The sequence below is a fragment of the Anas acuta genome, chromosome 9 (assembly GCF_963932015.1).
Source record: "Anas acuta chromosome 9, bAnaAcu1.1, whole genome shotgun sequence".
Classification (NCBI taxonomy): domain Eukaryota; kingdom Metazoa; phylum Chordata; class Aves; order Anseriformes; family Anatidae; genus Anas; species Anas acuta.
In genome coordinates this window covers 7,524,232-7,544,816 of record NC_088987.1, presented here as the reverse complement: position 1 = coordinate 7,544,816, position 20,585 = coordinate 7,524,232, and the positions used below count along the sequence as shown (strand labels likewise).

General features: G+C 39.4%; 1 protein-coding gene across 2 annotated transcripts in view; it reads right to left on the bottom strand.

Moving 5' to 3' along the window:
- USP13 (ubiquitin specific peptidase 13) overlaps positions 1–20,585 on the bottom strand; it is a 47,475-nt gene that overhangs the window by 15,829 nt on the left and 11,061 nt on the right. For both annotated transcript variants that reach the window (XM_068692417.1, XM_068692418.1), the window contains 8 exons: positions 18,520–18,580; positions 10,620–10,741; positions 10,058–10,200; positions 9,643–9,827; positions 5,198–5,292; positions 4,359–4,546; positions 2,928–2,999; positions 2,572–2,665 (listed from right to left, as the gene is read on the bottom strand). In XM_068692417.1, the coding sequence (XP_068548518.1) occupies positions 2,572–2,665; positions 2,928–2,999; positions 4,359–4,546; positions 5,198–5,292; positions 9,643–9,827; positions 10,058–10,200; positions 10,620–10,741; positions 18,520–18,580 (960 nt within the window). The remainder of the gene's footprint in view (positions 1–2,571; positions 2,666–2,927; positions 3,000–4,358; positions 4,547–5,197; positions 5,293–9,642; positions 9,828–10,057; positions 10,201–10,619; positions 10,742–18,519; positions 18,581–20,585) is intronic.

The following is a 20,585-nucleotide window of genomic DNA, read 5'->3' as shown; positions in this document are numbered from 1 at the left end:
CAAAAAGATTTCAGCTCCCCAGAATCATGAATATTTATAGAATACCTGGCATACTTTCCCCATCAACAGTTGCAAAACAGTTTAGCTAAATATAGACTGTGCTGGACCAATGCAGATCTCACATGAACGCTTTTACAGGCAACAACTCCAAAAAACTTTGGATGAATTCCAAAGACCCAGAAAGCTAAAGAACTTCTTTGCATGTAGGAGGCAAAAAAAGAGGGGGGAGAGAATAAAAATAAAATGAATAATTGATTTTATAGACACGAAACTGAAGCACTTGAAAATGTTGAGGGCCTAAAATCCTCTGCAATCATATTAGTTTATTTTAAATATCAGTACAGCTATCTGGATGAGAAATATTATCTGTATGTATACTGGTATTTTGCAGAAAAGCTGGCAGGGCAGGGAAACACCCTCAAGCCCACAAAACCTACATTTGTACATCAAGAGTGAGGGAACAGAGAAAACAGCTATATTTATTTTTTCTAAGTAATTCTTCAATACAAAGAATAAAAGGAGTAAAAAAAATATTCAATAAAAAGAATAAATAAAGGCTGATTCAAATACTGGTAACTGCTAGGATTTGCTTGATAAGGAACTCATCTGATACATACAACTACAATTTTATGAAACTGACCTTATGAATAATACAGATATTCATAAATAACAACACATGGCTACTACTAACTACCTGACAGAAATATACTATTTGTCATTAAAATGCATCTCATTGCTAGGAGTGACCACTGGCCTAAACATGCAGATGTAGGTTTATTCTAAGAGTCCTGATCTTCCAGCACGTAATTCTTCATTCATATCCTGTATACATTTAACAAAGCAGGTCATCAGTGTACAGAATTTAAGGTGAGGAGTCTGTTGAAATTATTCTACTTCTTAGTTATAGTGATGCATTGATAGATTTTAACTTTATTTAAAGGAACCATAAGCCACGTGTGATTGGTTGCACCAAACCAATGACTATTTATTGTACAAAACAATCGCTTTGAGACATGAAGCTTTCAAATCCTGCAAACTATTGTGTACCAGATGTTCGGTCTTTGTCCAGTATCTCCCTGACATTCTTATTTTAGGAGAATTTCCTATATCAATAACTGATAGAGGAAGGTAGAGGAAAACATCTACTTCCATGGAAAACATCATCATGCTTCTGTGACAGAAGCAAATGTGATTTCTATTATCTGTGAAAATATGACTTGGTAAGAGAACTTTTCCTCCATAAAGAAAGCTCTTTCCTACAGGCATTATTTTCACTATTGGCTGCTAGCTCACCATTTGTTTCTAAATATCCCATCTATGGAGTCTGCACTTTGGCTCCACGTGCTGCTTGGAATCACAATAAGAGAGGTTGGCAGGGACACAAACACATTCCAGGCAGTTTTTCTAGCATCACTCTAAAGAAGATGTTTCAAAGTAGATAATTTGAATAGTAAAACAAATCTAAAATTCAACAGATTCACTTGGGTCGAGAACACTGACCAAATAACTAGGATTTTCCTCCGCGAAGTTATTAATTGGGTGACTGTAGGGAAAACAGGCAAATCCAAAAACATCAGTGTTCAAAGTGACAAAATCTGAACTGGTGTTATTCTCACTCTGAAATGTTGAGGGAAATTACACTAACCTGGACAAAGAAAATAATCTTTCCCAGCTCACCACTAAGCTGCTGACAGCTTTTCTTCACAAAAGTAAGAACAGGTACAAAGATTAAAAGGTGAATCAGGCAGTGCCCATGAACCTTGCTGACAAAAATACATCAGTCAGGCCTTGGTCGAAAATTATCCTTACTGCTAAAAAATCAAAAGACTGTCAGAAAAAGAATATGAGGAGGCTTTCTGATTATTGTGAAAGTATTCATTGCTGAATGGAGAAAGCATACACAGATAAAGGTGTAGGTGTATGGATGCCACTATGTGCCTTGACACTTGGCTGTCCAGTGGTTACAGTTTCAATTTATATCCAAAAATCATATCTACTGTTCATTTTCTTGGAGAGACCCCACTGGCATAGGCGTGCTTCCACATGTTTTCTGTAACCATAAAATACTCAAAGCAAGCCTCAGTGGATATAGCTCTGCATGACACCTCTTTCACACAAATGAAAGCCTCCAGCACCGCTAAATCTTGCATTACATTGATAGCTTCTCCTGAAATCAGGTGGAATATCGTCAGACACTTCTCAGAAGCACCTCTTCAGTTCTTTATCCTTCTTTCTGCAATTTAGAGAGGACTTAGACATTTTCTTCTAAATACTCTGGACTCTCTAAATTACATTTTTTTTGTTCCTCAGAAAAGGTAAACCAAAAGGTAAACCTAAGCTCTGCTCTCATTACTGGAGCAGGAGAATGTTATTAGCAGAACCAATGGTAGCTTTAATGCTTTGCACAAATAGTCCCTGACTAATATATTCCTGACAAGAATCCTGCTCATTCCACCTTGCTAAGCATCCCATGCTGGATCCACCCATGCTCTCCAATGCCCAACACCTGTTCCCTTTTCTCAGGGTATCATTTTTACCTAGTTACCACGCTGCACAAGCTCAGTCAAATACCTTGTGTTCTTCTTTCATCACCTGTTCAATAAGCTCAGATTTCATGGGTGGCTTAGAGTACTGGCCTGAAAGGAGGCCATGTCCCAGTTTAGCCCTGTAGGGAAGAAAATGGGGGGGGAAGAAAAACATGGGAAAACAGGTAAAGAACAGACAAATTTCTTCCAAGGAAAAAAGAAATATAGTGTCTTTGAGCCCCTGAGGAAACATTATCTGTAATTACGCAGACAAGTCTTCGCATTCTACCCTGTGCCATTTCTCACTTCCAAGCCCATGAAGACATGCTCTTCAGCCCTGCCATTCAATTATTCAGATTTTATTTAAATTGACCAAGTAAATCACTGAAAAGTGTCACTTACATCTGAGTGTTGAAATCTTGCGTTGGATCAAGAGGGGAGTAGTCATATATTCTTGGAAGGTTTCCCACATACCTGAGCAGCAAGAACAAAACAGAACAAAACAAAACAAAAACATTCAAATATCACAGCTAGATTTACTCAGAGATATACTAACAGGTACTCAGTGTTCAGCAGTGATACATCTGCAAGCTCCCTCTGTACTAGGAAGTCAAATTTTGCATCATAGCAATGACTTAATCTGTCCCTGGTGAGTGTTTCTATCATGGAAGAAATAGTAGTAAAGGAGTTATGAAATGCACATTTAAGTTTTGCTTAGAAGCTTCTAGCTAGAGAGAAGGATACAGCAGTGTTGTTCAGTAAGAATTTAAGTTCTATTCCTTGATTGTGAAGTAGCTGCTAGATGGAGTTACTAAAAAACTACAGCGAAATAACATACATGTACTTCCTAGTCTTGACCAACACTGCGGAATAAATTCCAAGGTTGTTTTTTTGTTTGTTTTTTGTTTGTTTTGTGGGTTTTTTTGTTTGTTTGTTGTTTTTTTTTTAAAGTCAGGACCTAAACATGTAAAATAATGGTTCTGTTGAGTTTCCTCAGAGAAACAAATGCTAACTCCTGACAATAACCACTGAAGTATATATTATTGTAACCAGTTTGTTGAAAAGTGCAGCATTTTGTAGCATGCTATCTATTACTTCACTTGAAAACAGATGTAATAACAGGCTACATGGTAGGGCCACAGTGAAAGAACACACCTAATTTCTGCCTGGTCCAAAGATCTTCACTGCTCTGTTAATAATGTATGCTTCAGGAAACTCCAAGGACAATGCTATGGAAAACCACTTCCCTTAGTAAAGTCCATCTTTATGTTTTTCAAAAATGGAGATAGAAAAGCTGTCAATTAGACTCTACTCCATATGGCTAACAAAGTAAACAAACACAAGTTTGCTCCCTCTTCTTCTCCTGAAGGCAGTTGCTACTTGTAAACCTGGGAGGTGTTCCAAAATCTAAAAGCCTTACTTCCAGAACACACACTACCATAGCTGTGGATGGAAAACGCACCCTGAATTTATTCCAAACCATAGACTGTATACTTTATATAAATATAAAGGTTTCTCTCCTTGGAATGATGTGGTCTGTTTTGGTTCGTCAGGAGTATTTCACATTCTTCTGTTTTGCTAATTATGTATGACAGGCAGACCCAAACAAAAACACCAAATCCAAAGCAAGATCCAATTTCAAAGGCAGATTAGGTTTGGGATTCCAACCTTATCCAGAATAGAACACCACAATCACTAAATCCTCTAACTGGCCACTGAACTGACTGAAAGACCTGCTTGCAGGTAAGACATTAAAATACCATTTTGCACAGAAAAAAAAAAAAAAAAAAAAAGATTGGGGAATACAACAAGAGCTAACTTGGAGCTACTTACGCTCTCTGGAACTCTGGGATGCTGAAAATGATTTGCATGACAGCATTGAGGTAGCAGCTATTTCCTAGGTTCTTCATGCCAGTATATCCTGGGCCATACATGGGCTTGAGTTTCACTCCAGATTCCTGAATCACTTCCCATTCTGAGACTCTTGGTTTTATATCATTATCTCTTAGTCCATTCTCTGTCTGAAAGAAACAAGAATTTTTTTTCCTTTTAATTTCTACCACTATTATATTGTTGCTGTCATCATCACGAAATTTGTGACCTAATCTAGATAAGAAGAGCCAAACCATGGGAATAGGAAAATGAAGGTAACTTCATTCAACTCCTTCTACACTTGAGTGAAAGTATGTATTTATTCATTTTTAATGTCTGTATTAACAAGACCTAGACTGAAATTTATAGCTTTACATAAAGACATTTTCAATCACATTTTACTTGTCCATTAATTTATTTTTGCTTGATATTTTTATCTACTTACACAATTAACAGGCTTTCCTCCACTCATTGTAATTAAATATTCAAGATATTATTATCTAATTGAATGGCGTTTTTCATCTTGAAGGAAAATGGCACAGAAGAAGAGAAGTGACACATATAAACTGCTGACTACAAAGGAACTTTTTGGAAAGGCAATTCTCAGATTTGAGAATAACGATTCACTCATCCAGACCTCAGAAAATAGAACATGGACTGGCTGACTAAACTTTGCAAAATTAAATATTATCATAACAGTCTGAAGCAATCACACAAATATAAACTACAAGCATCTTTTTTCTATTTCTTCCTGTCCCCAGCTAGAAGAGAAAAAGAAACCAAGAAGATTCATTTCCTACCACTTGCATCTGCAGCATATCAATCCCAAAGTGTGCCAAATGCTTTGCTATGTGCGGATCTAAAACTGGCTCCTCTTCATCAAAGGAATAGACATCTAGAAAAGCAAAGAGAACAAATGATCTATTGTATCAAATGTTATTCCTTCTCTTTGTTTACTAACATTGCATTCTCGGTACAGGCATGCCTACGCAAGATGCCTAATTCGTATTCTCTGGGTTTGGTTAGGACCAACAGACAGCTGTATGCATACAGACCCACACAGCTTAGTAAATGTTTTAAATATTTTCAACACAATCACGTCAACTCTTCTTCTTAGAACAAATTAGATGACCTCACAGTATTAAAACCTAAGAATGTTTATAGCAATTACAGTATTTCCCCCCCAAAGTAAGTAAAAAAAATCTGTAGCAAGAAGAAGGAACAGGGAACATGAAATTCTCAGATTCAGACAGTCTACGTTTTGAACATGACAACGAGAGATTCTGATTTTTTGTGGAGCTACTAGATACAGGCCATCGCATTAAAACTGAGCATGTGGAGCCCACTGACTACTGCCAGTGGTGTTTCTAGTACAGTTCAAGGAATCCACTGATTTCCTTTTCCTGTGGAGATGCAGGAAAAACTGTGCATGTCTTTATTAGATGAAACTTGGACTAGACTTAGAAGATTAATCTTGTGGTTAGGGAGAAAGGCTGATTTCATTATTGAGGTGTCTGGCTTTATTATATGAAAGATTTAAATTTCAGTTCTAGTTCTAAAATAGGTCCTTATGGCCCATAAACATTTAGGAAGGGCAAAGTTCAAACTGAGGAAGGAAGCAATATGTCTAGTGATATTTTCATTATGAAACCAAGTTTAATAAATCCAACAAAGGGACAAAATGGAGATAACTCATTTTTAGCATTTACCAAGCAAGACTTGAAATGAAGCTGAGTTTTTACCTACTTGAGTAAAAAACAAAGCTGTGGGCATCATATAAAGATAGGTGTTATAAGACACCCACGAGAAAGACTTGAACAGGCCTTCCATCTTCTTTCTCTCTTTTCTACCCTATTCCTCTGTAGTTTATGAGTACTTCCCTGCTCTGGTCTCTACTCAATCCGAACCCCAGAATCCCTCTACCGGTCTGCCTGCACTCCTCTCAGCCAAGTGCCCTTCACACCCAGCAGAGTTTCTCTCAGTAACCTTGCTCCATGTGACTAGATCCAGGCTGACAGAGAAATCTGAACCAGAAGAAAACAGAAATAAACTTAGGAGGAGAGAACAGGAATCCAGATAAAGGCTGTTCACAGCACAAATACCACCTCTGAAGGGTCATTATTTTGCTCCCTCCTGGCAACTACAGACCTTGGCTTTGCCTCAGCCCATCACATGTGTAAGAATTTAACAAGAAGGCAGTCTCCTTGAGGACTGCTAGTAGGAAACTCAAGCTGAAATGACAGCTTGAGGACTAGCCACCATTCTAAGATCTAAATGCAACTTAAAATTTGGCAGCCCTTAAAAAAACATTAACTCTCTCAAACTGAGGAATGGTGGTTTTGGGTTGTGCTGCTTTCTGCTGATCAGCCATCACACCCTTTATTAACATTGGTCCTCGTGACCCCTCTGGCATGTGTGGGGCTGTAGCTGCCCATCTGCTGGAATTCCACTGCATGGTAGCAAGCGTGCCCAGAAGACATGACACCTCATCCACACACATGAGATCACAACATTCCCATAGTCTCCTGGCGAGGTCATAGAACAGCCAAAATATCCTGTAAAGCTCAAACACCTTACCCAAGCAAGATTACACATCAACTGATCTCAGGTGACTTCTTTCAACATGGAAGCTTTGATTTTGTTTTTCCTCATTTCTGGTGAATGGAGAGAGACATCTGGGACTGCCAACCCAGAGCAACAGAAATGGAACATGTAACGTTAACCTTCCCTCAGGTTCAGCTCGTCTCATATATTTCAGTACTTTCTGCTGTGTAGCCAACTTAAATTCATAAGACAAAAAAAAAAAAATCACATATTTAAAAAAATCAGAGGGCAGCAAATTATAGAAAGAAGATGATAGCCCCCAAACACAGGTCTGTAGTGCTCTCCTGCAAGAGTCTGTATACAAGTCAGCAAGTGTGACAGACAAAGGCTGATGTCAGAGTAAGAAAGTAAGAGGAATACAAGAAAAAAGCAAGAAAACATGAAAAATCTGAGATAGGCACCACAAAACATTTTTAAACAGAGAATAATCATTGTAATTTCTACTGCAGTAAGAAAAAAAAAAGTGACCATGCTACCTTTACTTCCTTTGCTTCTCGAGCTCAAGATTTATGCCTGTACTGGCTGCGTGGACATCACACTTTCCTACTTAAAGCATAAAGGGGAATGGTCCATGAAGAAACAAGTTGCACAGGATTCCCCAGAGAAGTATCTGACAATTATTGAGACTGGGATCCACAAAGCACTTCATTCAAGAACCTGTCAGATAGGGCCTGTACTGCTGAACACCTATTCCAGTCCTCAGAGCAGTTTCAAACACATTACCTCACAAATACTTCAAATCAAACCTAATGACGCTGTCAAGAGATGTAGCAGGTAGCACAGACTGCCAAGAAGTACTCAGCCTGGAGAAGAAAACTTGATTTCTGTGCATCCAAGGTCCTAGGGTGGAATACAGAAGTTTGGTTCAATTTCTGACCTGATCCCAGATCTTTTTGTTGACAGAACACTACAAAAGGGGGCTAATGCCCCAGAAATCCCTCACACTGTATGCGACAGATTTCCCAAGAAAAGACAGGGAGCTGCTCTCCTCTGCTCCCTCTGTGTATAAATAGGGTAGATATAAGCAGAGTACTGGCACCACCTCTTTTTCCTTCTTACTGGTGTGAAAAACAATTAAGTTATGTCAGCAGAGGGACCAACACTTATTACTCCTCTACCATTACCTCTTCACCTCCAGCCCAGGGAAGCAGAAACCAGACAGACTTTACGTCACGATCAGCCATGGGGCCTCTTTCCTGAAGCTCATCTGTCATCCAGCCCTATAGAGAGGTTATGATTACCATTGTAATATAGATCAGAGAGAATGATTACTGAAAAGGAAACAAGAAAGGTTGGGGGAGGGAAGTCTTTTCTATAGGGACACCAAGTTAACATCATCCAGAAGAACAAAGGTCTGTGGAGAACAGCTGCTGCCCCTTATTCAGAGGGAAAGATGACAGCCTGTCCTTTGTTATCCCAAAGGCCACATGAGAGAAGAAGCAGCTGATCAGTGGGAGGCAGAAGTACAGCAGCTGTAGGAAAGAAGTACTGCTAGTAAAGATGCCAAAAAAAAAAAAAAAAAAAAAAAGAATTGAAACAAACACTAAAGCTTATTGTTTATTTTGTAGATGCAGTTGAACCTACATCCAGGAAAATCCTAACCACCTTCAGTATTTGAGAGATTCAGATAGGAATCATCTGATACCAGGTTCACCCAAGAAAAAAAATTATTCCATTTGGGAGAGAAGAGAACTAATTTTGCTCAGTGTTTCTGTGGCACAGCTGGTAGAATCTGACTACAGTCTCCTTTCCCTGAAACTGAATAGGACTTAAAGACGAAAAATTCTCAACTGATGTATGTAAATAAATAAATAAATAAATGGGGAGTTGCTGTTCTAAAAAGCTGTTTTTCATCCATATGGCCACCAGCACTAAAAACCAAGCATAATCATGCTGTTTGATATTCCTTTTTTTCCCCCTCCTTACATCTGCAGCAAAGGATCTCTTTGCTTATGACTTTTTCTGCTTCTCATGGTTTTATTCCTTGTACTTCTCACACCCCATAACCCTCTCCACAGCAACACTGCAGAATGTCACACAATGAGAATATGCTAACTAGGATACTCCTATAGCTTTTTCCCCCTACCAAGCATGCATCACAGCAGCCTCATGAAGGTGAGTGTTCATTACACTGAACAAAATGTTACCAAATCACAGAACAATAGAACACTTCCCAGTAGATAAAAAAAAATACATGTTTAAAAAAAATAGACTTTTCTGACTTAGAAACAATAACAGAATAATGATTTTTATGTTATATAAAATTGAACCATTTGCCCTACATTACACAGCAAACTTAGCTGAACTAAAAATATTGTTTCCCAGGACTATGCTGGTTCCAAACAACACCCTTCTTCCCAATCTATTATGAATCTACTATTATACAAAACCAAAATAATATTTATATCAAACACGAAACAGGAAGAGAAGAACAGATTAAAAAAAAATGCAAGAGCTCTCTCTAAATGGAGTGTGTCGTTCTCGTCAAATTGATCAAGATTCACAAACTCACAGGGCTTCCCTTTCCATATCAATTTAACAAATACTTGCACTGGAGGCACAAACCCAGCTGGTAATAGATTTACACTGTTAGTCTCATGCAGACAAGACTCCCCATCTCAGAACCTGCCAAGTGGCTGACCTGCTCCATCAGGAGTGATGGTTCCCAACTTCACTGCCAGGGGATAGCCCGTCTCCTTGTAGTGCTCCACTGCATGTCCATTCCCTCCACTGCCATCAAAGAACCACTTCCCACACAACACCGAGCCATCTGTCAGGTTTAGCCACAGATTCTCCCGCAGGTCACATTTTGAGCACTTCCAACCACTGCAAGAGAAAGAAGCAAGAAATGACAGAAATAAGTAAGGCAGAAAGCAGTTCTGGATTCTCAGAATGATTCCCAGTTTGACCTGGTAGGACAAACCAAACATACACGGCCAGCCAGGAGCTGTGCAAGAGAATTGCTGGCTGAGTTACCGGCATTAATTTTTATTTATTTATTCATTTTTAACTCTGGACTGTATTAGCCAAAAATGAATAAACCTTGCTATACTCACCTGGGGGGAATTCTAACACCATTGTCTAACTGTACAAGTGTTTTGGCATGTTTAGACGCCTGTAGCTCTTCTTCCCAGGAGTCAGGTTCCTGCTTCCTGTAGGGCGATTTTGCACTGAGGAGTGCATCACAAGCTATCGTCACCTGGAAGGCAAAGGAAGATCAATCTCAAAACCTAACATGGTTCAGTGACTGGTGAGAACTTGACATCCAGCCTAGTTGCTAACCACATTGAACTGTGTATCAATAAGACTTTTTATATGTTTGGGTACACCAGTATTTTTCTGGATTGCAGTTATTATTTTAGCAGGGGAGTAAGCGCAACATATAATACATGAATTTCCCTGGGACAAGCTGGCATCATAAGAAGAGACGGAATACAGCAGGTAAAAGGAAATCCAAGAAACGAAGACAAAACAGATTTTTAAAATGCCTGCCTGTATTAGAGTTGGTTAATATCTTTACGTAAAAAAGAAGCACCATAAGTAAAAAAAAAAAAAAAAAGTGAAACTCCATCTTGATAAGAATAAAATTCCTATCACCATTTGCACACACTCACTGACCAGTGCTGGTAACTCTTCTATGTTTGGCAATGAGATTTCATAGTGATCAGGAAATAGAACAAGTTTTGCTTCATCTTCGTATTCAAAGTCATCACCGTTCAGATCACTGTTTGTCTCTAGATCTGCAAAAAAAAAAAAGATGGGCAATGTTAGGAGACTGTTCCGAGATCAAGGTTCCTAAACTGTGACAGTAGTACTCCATGAGGCATTGCCTGCCTGGCATCAGCCTAGAAACTTACACTGTCAGTAGTTTCTTCTGGCTAAAAATATTTGTGAAATCCTGATCTAAACTGAAATCTCACCATCTCACCATGTGCTGAGGACCAACATTTCCAAATTAATCTGATCCCCAGTCACAATCACAGTTGATCTGGCCCCTTTCCAAGCAGTCTGCTATTGCAGACACTTCATTCTGGGAGAGAGCTAACAAAATTTTGCTCACTTTGGACAAAATCAGCATGTAATACTGATGTGCATTTCACCTAGAATCTTGAAACATTGTCACAGTAGCTATGCCTAAAGTGCACAGCAGAAACAACACACCTCTCTTTCAGCACCCCATATTTTTGGGATCACAGACCCGTCTGAAACACATTGCGGCCATCATTCATCTTCCATCTGTGGCCTTTCCTCCCAGGATGTCCATGGATGGAAGTATTCCCACATCTCATCCCTAGCCTCAGACAGCTAAAAGCAAGTGCAGTTTATTTCTTACTGCAGCATAATAGAGATAACCACCAACCTCACTTAACTCTGGGCTCCTTTCACAGTTTGTACTACAAGCTTGTGTTTTGATGAAGAAGAAAAATCTCAACAGATGCAGTCTGCAACTCTAAGCTCTTCCTTACAAAGCAAAGAAACTGAGCATCTCCATATGGCAACACATCACCAATAAATTTCACGTAATGCCCGTATATGAAACTTAACTGTGGCCAGCATGGCAAAAACAAAAGTGCTGACCACCTCCTAAACACTACGAAGATTTCAACCTGTGCAGGTTCCTCACAGAATAAAATATGTTGGATGCTGAGGCAGGCTTAAAGACAGCAAACGCCTCTTCCAGGGCTTGCAGTCACACACACTTCCCTCTACCACCAGAGGGAACCTGAGGACAGCTCACATCAGCCAGTAATGGTTATCTCAAGACATGTGTAAGGTCTGCTGGTATTTCCATTTCTTTATGAGACCAACATTAAAAGCTTGTAGTATTTACAATATGCTATACAGGAACAGCAATGATACGGCTGCCTGGGTTCAGAATTCAGGCACGCTCTTCAGCTCACCTCACCAGCAACTTCTGCTACCGACCTGACCCGCAGCTGAGCTAGGGATCCAGAGACGAAAGACTGAGTATCCTATTAGCAATCAGCTCCTGCCATTTAAGGACATCACATACTTAGGAGCATCAGCCTTTTGCTTGCATCGGGAAGAGAAAAAGTTCCTTTTTACCTTTTTAGGCTTCATACCATGCACATTACTAGAAAAGCAAAACACGATGTCCTGTGAGCATGGCATTCTGAACGTCTGACACAGCAGACGTTGCGCTTCTTATTTTACAGAAAGATACACACAACATCATACCAATTCCAGGGAAAATAAATAAATAAATAAATGATGAAGATTTAACTTGCAACTCCACTTGTAACAGTGACCACATAAAGCTGGTACGCTTCCATTCCACTTACCTACTACTTCTGAAGGATGACAAGGACTGCTAATGATTTTTGGCAATTGTCACTCTGAGGCCAGTTTCTCAGTGTTCATGTCCAGCACATAAGGGTGGAAAGGACTTCCAAGGTCACACGCTCAAAGCTCTTGATACAGCAGACAGCCTCATAAACTAATCCCTTATGTTCACTGTCAGGCAGGCCCCTTAATGATGTCAAGTTGAAAATCCCCAAATAACTACTTACGCTTTCAAATCTTGGCTTGTATGCAGAGAGCCACAGCTGCTAAGTATGGTAAGAAGTTCCACCTGTATTATATTTTCTGTGTCTGTGCAAAGGCCAATGTAGCTAAGAAAGCATGAGCTTAGCTATAATAAAAGCAGATGACCAGTACATTGGGAGGCAGTGGAGCCCACGCTAAGTGAGGCTGACCCCATAGCCACTGGGCATCATGCATAGCCTGCAGAACACTTCTAATGTGGATTTTAAAACCAGTGCAGAATTTGACAAAGGAAAAAGAGTAACTGTGGGAAAGGAGTGGGGGAATTCTACTTGCAGATTTGAGCATATTTGACTATAAGATAGTGTAAGAATAAAGGCACTAAGTTGGATAAACTTTCAAGTTCTATGCTTCATACACGGCTATTTCTTAGGCAAGGATGATCTTCCAAGATACCCTGTGTGTAGAAGAATCTCTGGGCAATAAAAGGTTCACTCCAGTTCTACGGCTGCCACAAGACAACCAAACACTACACTTTCTAAGGAGCTGACAGCTTGGTGGTGAATGTCCACATGACAACATTCCCATTCCAGTAGATGAACAGCTTTACAGAGCCCAGTCAGAGCCCCACTTAAACACCGTGGTCACTAAAGCAGAGTGCCCATAGGTCACAAGTGTTGTGCTGGGAGGCCAGGACAACAGGGAAAGCAAAATAACAGACACGTTAAAACAGAGGCTCGACTGACGTTATTTTGGGCAAGCAGTCAGTAGAGTAAATTTACTCCAGCTCCCAGGCGTCATTTCAGTGACAGTGAGAAATGCATTGCTGCTGGGCTGACTGAAAACAGCAGCTGCAGGTGGAAGACGGGGTACTGTAAGCCAACCCACCCGAGGGGAAGGAGTGGACTTGCCCAGATCAGATTTAGACAAGTTACCAGCTGATGGCACTAATAATAGGGGCATAAGGAGATTCCAGGCAGGACCTCTAAACAGGATATCCTGTGCGTATGGATGTGTCTGTGTGTATGAAAGGGAACACAAATGTGAAAACTGAATGAAGATGTTGACTAATGAGACTGCAATTACCTTTGAAAGCCTAGAAAGACAGGAATCTGGGCTTGACCCTGCTCTCACTGAAAGTAATCGACAAATTTGTGTCAACTTGGAAAAGGAGGATTAAGTCTTTAAATCAGTAATTTCTTCCTGAAGCCTCTAAATAATAACGAATTGCAGCAGCACTTTGCAAACTACAAGCTATTCAGTTCGTCTTCAGGCACGTCTGAAACACCAACCTCATCAGACAAACTAACTAAAAATGAATAAACAGAAGAAATATTTTACAGCCATAGCATTCTCCTTTATATGAAAAGGAAAAGCAAAACATTCGACTAGAATCATTCCCATTAGTCACTATATGTAAAAACCACATTCATATTGCTTGCTACATCTCCAAAGCATTAATATCTCATTCTTGTTGCAAGATAGAGACCTCGTCCATGGGATTTCTGGTACAGTCATGAGTTAAACAAGCAAAGCTCATCCACCAAAATTAAAATTCTAGACTACTTTGCTAACACCGTTAGCCTTTTTTAAGCTAGCCTAATTTTCCACAGTTCCACCTAAAACAGTAGACTAAGACTTGATTAGTGTAAGGTATTTGCTCACCGTTTTATACTCAAGCCAGAAGGCAACAGGTTTACTCATGGTCTGATCAGTTTCCCTGTTACTGCTCAGAAGATGGTACAATTTTACTGGGCTAAAATTTAAAAATATTGTCAGGACATACTAAAACCTTCCTAAGATACTTTTTTTTTTCCATTCATGAGTTTGTATATAGCTATATGTGTTTACTTACATAAACATAAGCCTCTAGTGGTTAAAGTCCCCTTTAGCAGCTTATAAAACAGAAGCGTCCTTACTGAAAACAGGGTCCTGCTATGGCTGCTATGAGAAATTAGAGAGCTAAGTGGAGCTGTGCTCAAACCCAGCGTGGTCACTTTAACAAATGGTCTTTACACTTGGAAACTCCAGCTTTCAGTACTACCACTGCCATTCAGGGGCAGGTGCCAGGCAGGAGAGGTTTACATGTTCTCCCGACTCCCTAAGTGAAAGTTTTCTCTTCCTTTCCGATGCCTTCTCAGAGACCAGCTGCGTGCCATGGATACTCCTTGCCAGTGAGGCTCCTCTCATCAGCAATTACCATCCTCACAGATTGCTGACAGAGCTGTTCATTTGGGTACTTGAAAACTGTTTTAATTGATGGTCTAAGTCAGCCCTGACTTTGCTCAAAACAGAGCTCTCGCAAATTGCTGCACTGGCAGATACTGTTATGGTAACTGATCTAGAAGAGGACAGCTGTCTATGGACAAATTTTATGACAGCCACTCTGGCAGCTCTCTTTAGACGATAGTTTGGTCTCTGGCATAGGCCAACAGACACCCACGAAGAATACACCACAACAAGGCAGAAATGCAGAGATACCATCCTCAGAGTAGGTATCTAGAAACTAAAAGGTGTAACTGGTTGCGTTTTTGGTTGGTTGGTTTTTGGACAGGGGTTAGCTTGGGGAAGGAGGAGAGAGGGGAAGGTACTGCATGCAGATCTGGTTTCTCTGTTCAAAAACCAAGATGTAATAGAGAACAAAATATAAACTATCACTCCTAATTTTCCACTTGATAACCGTGCCAACATTTTCACTGAACCACCCATGCCACCTCCCAGCCCTACCTTTCTGAAGAGCAGGAGCTAATTTAGACTCGCTGCACACATGCGCTTAAAGCACTTCTTGTCTTTGCATTTTTCAACATCTACTTCTATTGTTTAGTTACTCAGTAACACATTAAAAATCACTTTTAGATTTAACCTACTGCCAAATTTTAAATCAAGCAGCACACTATTTCCTCATTTTTCAGTTCATTTCCAGATCAATTACAATCACATTCATTCTTCATAATTAGAAAATTATTAAGGACTCTGCTGATAACTTTCTCCTGTGAGAACGGAGTCTCCAGTCCCTTCAATACAAGGATCTTCCCTCTCATTCCATTCAGCCTTTTGACCAAGATCTTGCAGGGAAGATCACAGTACATTCTGTTAATCGAACTGCTCCTATGCATGTAGTATCTGACTCTCCTCAACTTTTCTGGCAGACCCATAAGTATTATTTCACTTAGGAAAAAAAAAATAGTGCTTTTTTTCTTATTATGTTTATATAATTTTCCTGTAATTCTGATCCTTTTTTTTGTTGTTGTTCCAGATTGACTAATGTGAAAATCAAGCTTAGCAATTATATTTTTCCTGGTCCCATCATGCCATTTTTGTTTCTCTTTTCCTCAAAACTGGTGTCACATTGACCATATCATGGCCAATTTAAGCAGGAGGTCAAAGCATCTTCAAACTTCCTAGCCTGGATAGTATTGCAATAAGGACACTCGTCCATGCACCATGATGTAGACAGTCTGCTTCACGTATCACCCCAAATCCCGACAGCTGGCAGCACCTGAGCTTAAGTTACCACACCCACACTGCCTAGCAATACCTAAACAAGCTGGATTGAAGGCAGTTCACACATTTTTATGCACCACATTGTTATGCTTCCTGACCACAACACAGAACTCTCACAACTTACACCCTCCAGCCTCCACCATAAGAAAAACAAACAAACAAAACAAAACAAACAAACAAAAAAAAATGCACACACAGACAGTTTGCTATGGATCTTTCAATGTTCAAGGGAAGATAAAGCTTCCAGTGGATTGACCCAAGCAGTCCGTTTCTGTTGCATTTGCTGGACAGCAGCAGTGCTAGAAAGTAATCAATGAGCATCCAAAATATGTTTTCCTAATACTAAGGAGATTGAAAAGGGTTTAATTTCCTTAATAGACTTACATCAAAGAGGCTTATTAGAAGCAATGCAACAAATGCCAAAACTGGATTGGCTTTGTACACAAAGCTTTATTCTCTGGGCCTTTGGGGAATTACTTAGATACACCTAGAAGCACAGTGGTGTTAGTTACCACTGAGCATTCTCTATCCTTGCCTCAAAGGAAAAACCCAAAATGGCAGGGTACATACATGTATATATATGGGCTGATTAGAGCCTCTTTGGTACAGACCACTATCACAGGTGTCCTAGGTCACAATAAGAAAGAGAAAACCAAAACATTCTTTTAAAGCAAGAAGACTGGGAGCTCCAAACCAGTGAGGAAAATGATGGTTTAAAAAGAAAAGATGCCAAATTTTGCTAACCATCTCTGCTACTGTCACATGCAAAATGATCAGACTAGCTGACCTCTCTGTGCTTACACTTCCTTTGAGATGAAATGTCCTATGAACAAGGACAGGAATATTTTCTGGATTTTTAAATATGGCAAAAAAATAAAAAATAAAATAAAAAACCTGCTAAGCCAAAGAAGTGGATACAAAGCATTTGGATGCATGGAAGTACTATCTCAAGGATCAGAGCAGAGAGCTGATATGACAACTCTTAGGCAGCAGGGGCTGCAAAGAGGACTGCAGCAGAACACACAACATGAGATACATTTTCACAACTGCATTAGATTCCAGAAGCACTAGGAAAAAAAAAAAAAAAAAGTGATAGTTCAGTGAGCTAAATCCCCCCAGTGAACCCACTTTGCCTTCAGAAGTTCACCAGGACCAAGGCAGTTGGAACTGCTGCACCAGATCTATTCAGTGGGAACAAAATGCTCGTGCACATGGATGGAATTTAAGGACTCCTCCAACATGGCACATCATTATGCCATGTACACTGTGTGCCGGCATTCCACAGTGACAGGAGCCTCAAAGAGTTATGCAGTACATCAGCAAGAATAAAGTTAGACCACGTTTTTGCACCTCTTGTTTATGTGTACATCTCTGGTGCTGTACAACCATTGCTGCATTGCAGCCAGCTCTGGTTCTGAACCAATCATTTTATAATCATCCAGTGGTAAGCATTATTTTTGATGTAAAATGACTGTAAATGGCATCTGCAGCCTAACAGTCTCTTCCTACAAAAGAAATTTCATTTGTTTATGACATATTAGACTTTTTTGCTCTCTAAGCCCTCCTTGCAAAACTTAGTCCAGACCTTAACAACAACAATTTAATCGATCATAATCTGCAAAGACCTCTTAGGGACACATTCCACAGATCAAAGCAATTCAAATGGGGAACCATGCTACTGTTTCCACTTAGCCATAAGAGCTAGAAATTATAATGAAAACACTTAACCTCTTCATTACCAGGAGAAAAAAATCACTATTTCCTATTAATACAGAGAGAATAAATAATAGATGAAACAGAAAAGTACCACAAGTAGTGGGAGGAGAGAGAATATAAGCATTGCATCAAATTTCCCTCATCCATATGTATGGAGCCTTCAGGTTTTCTGGGTAATCTGAATCAAAGGATATAAAAGATTACATGTTTCTGTCAAAAGGGGTGTGGTAAGAAAACAGCTTTCCATGAAACAAGGGAATGCAATTGTGGGCACAATGGAATAAGAACTGTTAAAAGATGCTCATGATGTACATACTGCAGCATTTACTACAGGATTGACCACAACAATCACTTAAAAACATTTACCCTTTCTTTTAAATGTAAACAACCCTTCCCGTGAAAAGTTGTTGAGCAGAAAAATGCCACACTGGAATCTTGTTGTATCTAAGCATTAAGTATTGATAAACATTTTAAGAAGAGGGCGTTGTGTGTATATCACAAAGAGGGAAAAGGGACAGAATTGGTCAAAATTCCTATCAAAACCTATGCTGTTTGTCAGTAAAGGGGCTACTTTAGATTAAAATGTTTCATTTATGTATACGTACACCTATCGCCAAATATGCACCAGAATTGCTAAGCATTACTTGTCTGAACCACCTTTAAAAACTAGAGCCAAAACAGAAAAGGAAAACCCATTAGGAGCCTCAAAACCAGACACAGTGGTGGACAGAACCCAACTACACATGCAGATAGGGTCAGAAAAGGATTGTGCAAAAACAGCTGTTCACAATACCTAAAAATAGCTTAGCATTCCTCCTTTTTGGTAAAGCTCCACCAGATGCCCCTGGTACCTTCTGGAAAGAGAAAGAAACAATTAAAAATGCATCAAGTTAAACGACAGTAAATCAGCAACAACCACATACCATCGTAATTTCTGACGTGTGTATTTGTTCACAGTCCTTCTATCAAACCATAGCCCTTGTTCAGCAAGAATGCAATTTTTTTTTCATTCACGTCTGACAGTGGGCCAGCTCAGCACTGCTTACCACCCTCATGGAGTGGGAAAGCACCATCTGAATCCTTCCTTTGCTCTGTTAGCAATTAAGCAGAGCGTGTCTCACCATCCTCATGGGTGACTGCTGTCCTATCGACAAGACAGGGACATCTAGCATCACCCAGACCTCTCAATGCTAGATTCCCTCTAGTATTTCTCAATGACTAAAGCTGAATTAGCGTGAAAAAGAAAAGGTATTATCTGCATAGAAGACTCAGTCTTTCATAACTAATTCCAGTATGACCACTTTGATTTGAATTACTAGCTCAGCTAATTTTCTTCTATTAAAAAAAAAAAAAAATGTCCTTTCCATCGGGAACTAAGACTGCTTACATCTAAGTCAATCCAAATCACCACCATGTTTTCTTAGTATTAGATAGCATGGAGGAAGCCCAACAATGCTAAAGCAATTATTTAGAAGTGATTTTTATTATTATTTTTTTTAATTAAACTCCACAGCAAAGAATAATAATTTCCTCATGACATCCACTTTCAAGCACTACTTTCCCAGTTCAAAAGTCTTCAGACTACTGGGGAAAATGCTAGTGGCTAAGGAAACAAATTAATGCACGTGCTTCTTAAGCCATTTTTTAGCAGGCACCATTAAATGAAATCAAATGAAATCAAATAAGCCTCCGCAACTATAATGCCAACATGCTGTATTATGTAGTGTATGACATTAGTGTAATTGGTGAGGTTGTTAGGTTACTTTTTTGTTTATTTATTTATTTTAAATAATACTGGGATGCAACAGGTGGACAAAAAGCAGCCAAGAACCTGTCAGCCTAGGGAAAGCTCATGTTTGCCTCCCATGCCTTGGTAGGTGAAAGGGTCGCATATTTTGGGTGGTTCCCTTCACCATGTAAATAAAGCGTTGACCAAAGCAAAGGCTTGAGTCATCAGCTCAATCCTGTACATCATAGATAATTTTTCCATTCTTACTACCAACTAACAGTCATTGGCTGCACTTCAGAACAAAACGTATTATTCATATACACAAACCTTAGGGAAAGGGAGTCAGCGATGCAACTCCAGCATTCAAAAAAAAAAAACAAAAAAAACAAAAAAGATAATTTTAAAAAAAGAAAATCCTCAAATTCTCAATGAAGTAAAACAACAAGCAGAGCAGTTTTTTTCTTCATACGACTGGCATTTAACAAGTAGAAAGGAAGTAGCCAAGAATCTATTTTACAAAAGCAGCAGCGAGATGCAGCGTAACTTGACTATAAATATATTAAGAATCTATTACACGTATTCCCAGGATCACAGCTTCAGAACTAAAAAATGATTCCAATAGTGGAAAGCTCCGTTTGAATTCAGATGCCTCCAAGTGGGACGTTGCGAAAATCATTAAGACTAGAGATTTCAAAGAGGAAGAATTCACATGCAGCATTTCTATTACTGCCAGTCTAACATTTAGCGCTTCTGCTTGATTTTCCCAAGCTGTTGATTACATCTGAACTAGAACTGCAGATGCTCAATACTCCTGCAAAACTCAGAAGCTGGCAGTATTTGACTTCACTTCTCCACCTGTTAGAAACTACTGAAAAAGTTCCCCGTTCACAAAACAACTTTGTCTTCTAACAGATGTGATCCCAGCAAATGGGAGCCAAGGCAATGCACCAGCAGTGGCATTAAATTCCATTTGCAGTGTTTCTCATACCAGGCATCAACTGGCCTATTCCACATTTCCTTTGACTGCACCACTGCTATATTTTTATTATTTTTATTTTATTTTATAACAGGACTGTCCCTGAATAATATCCAGGAACCCATCACTGTAAGAAATTTCATGCTTCTCTGCC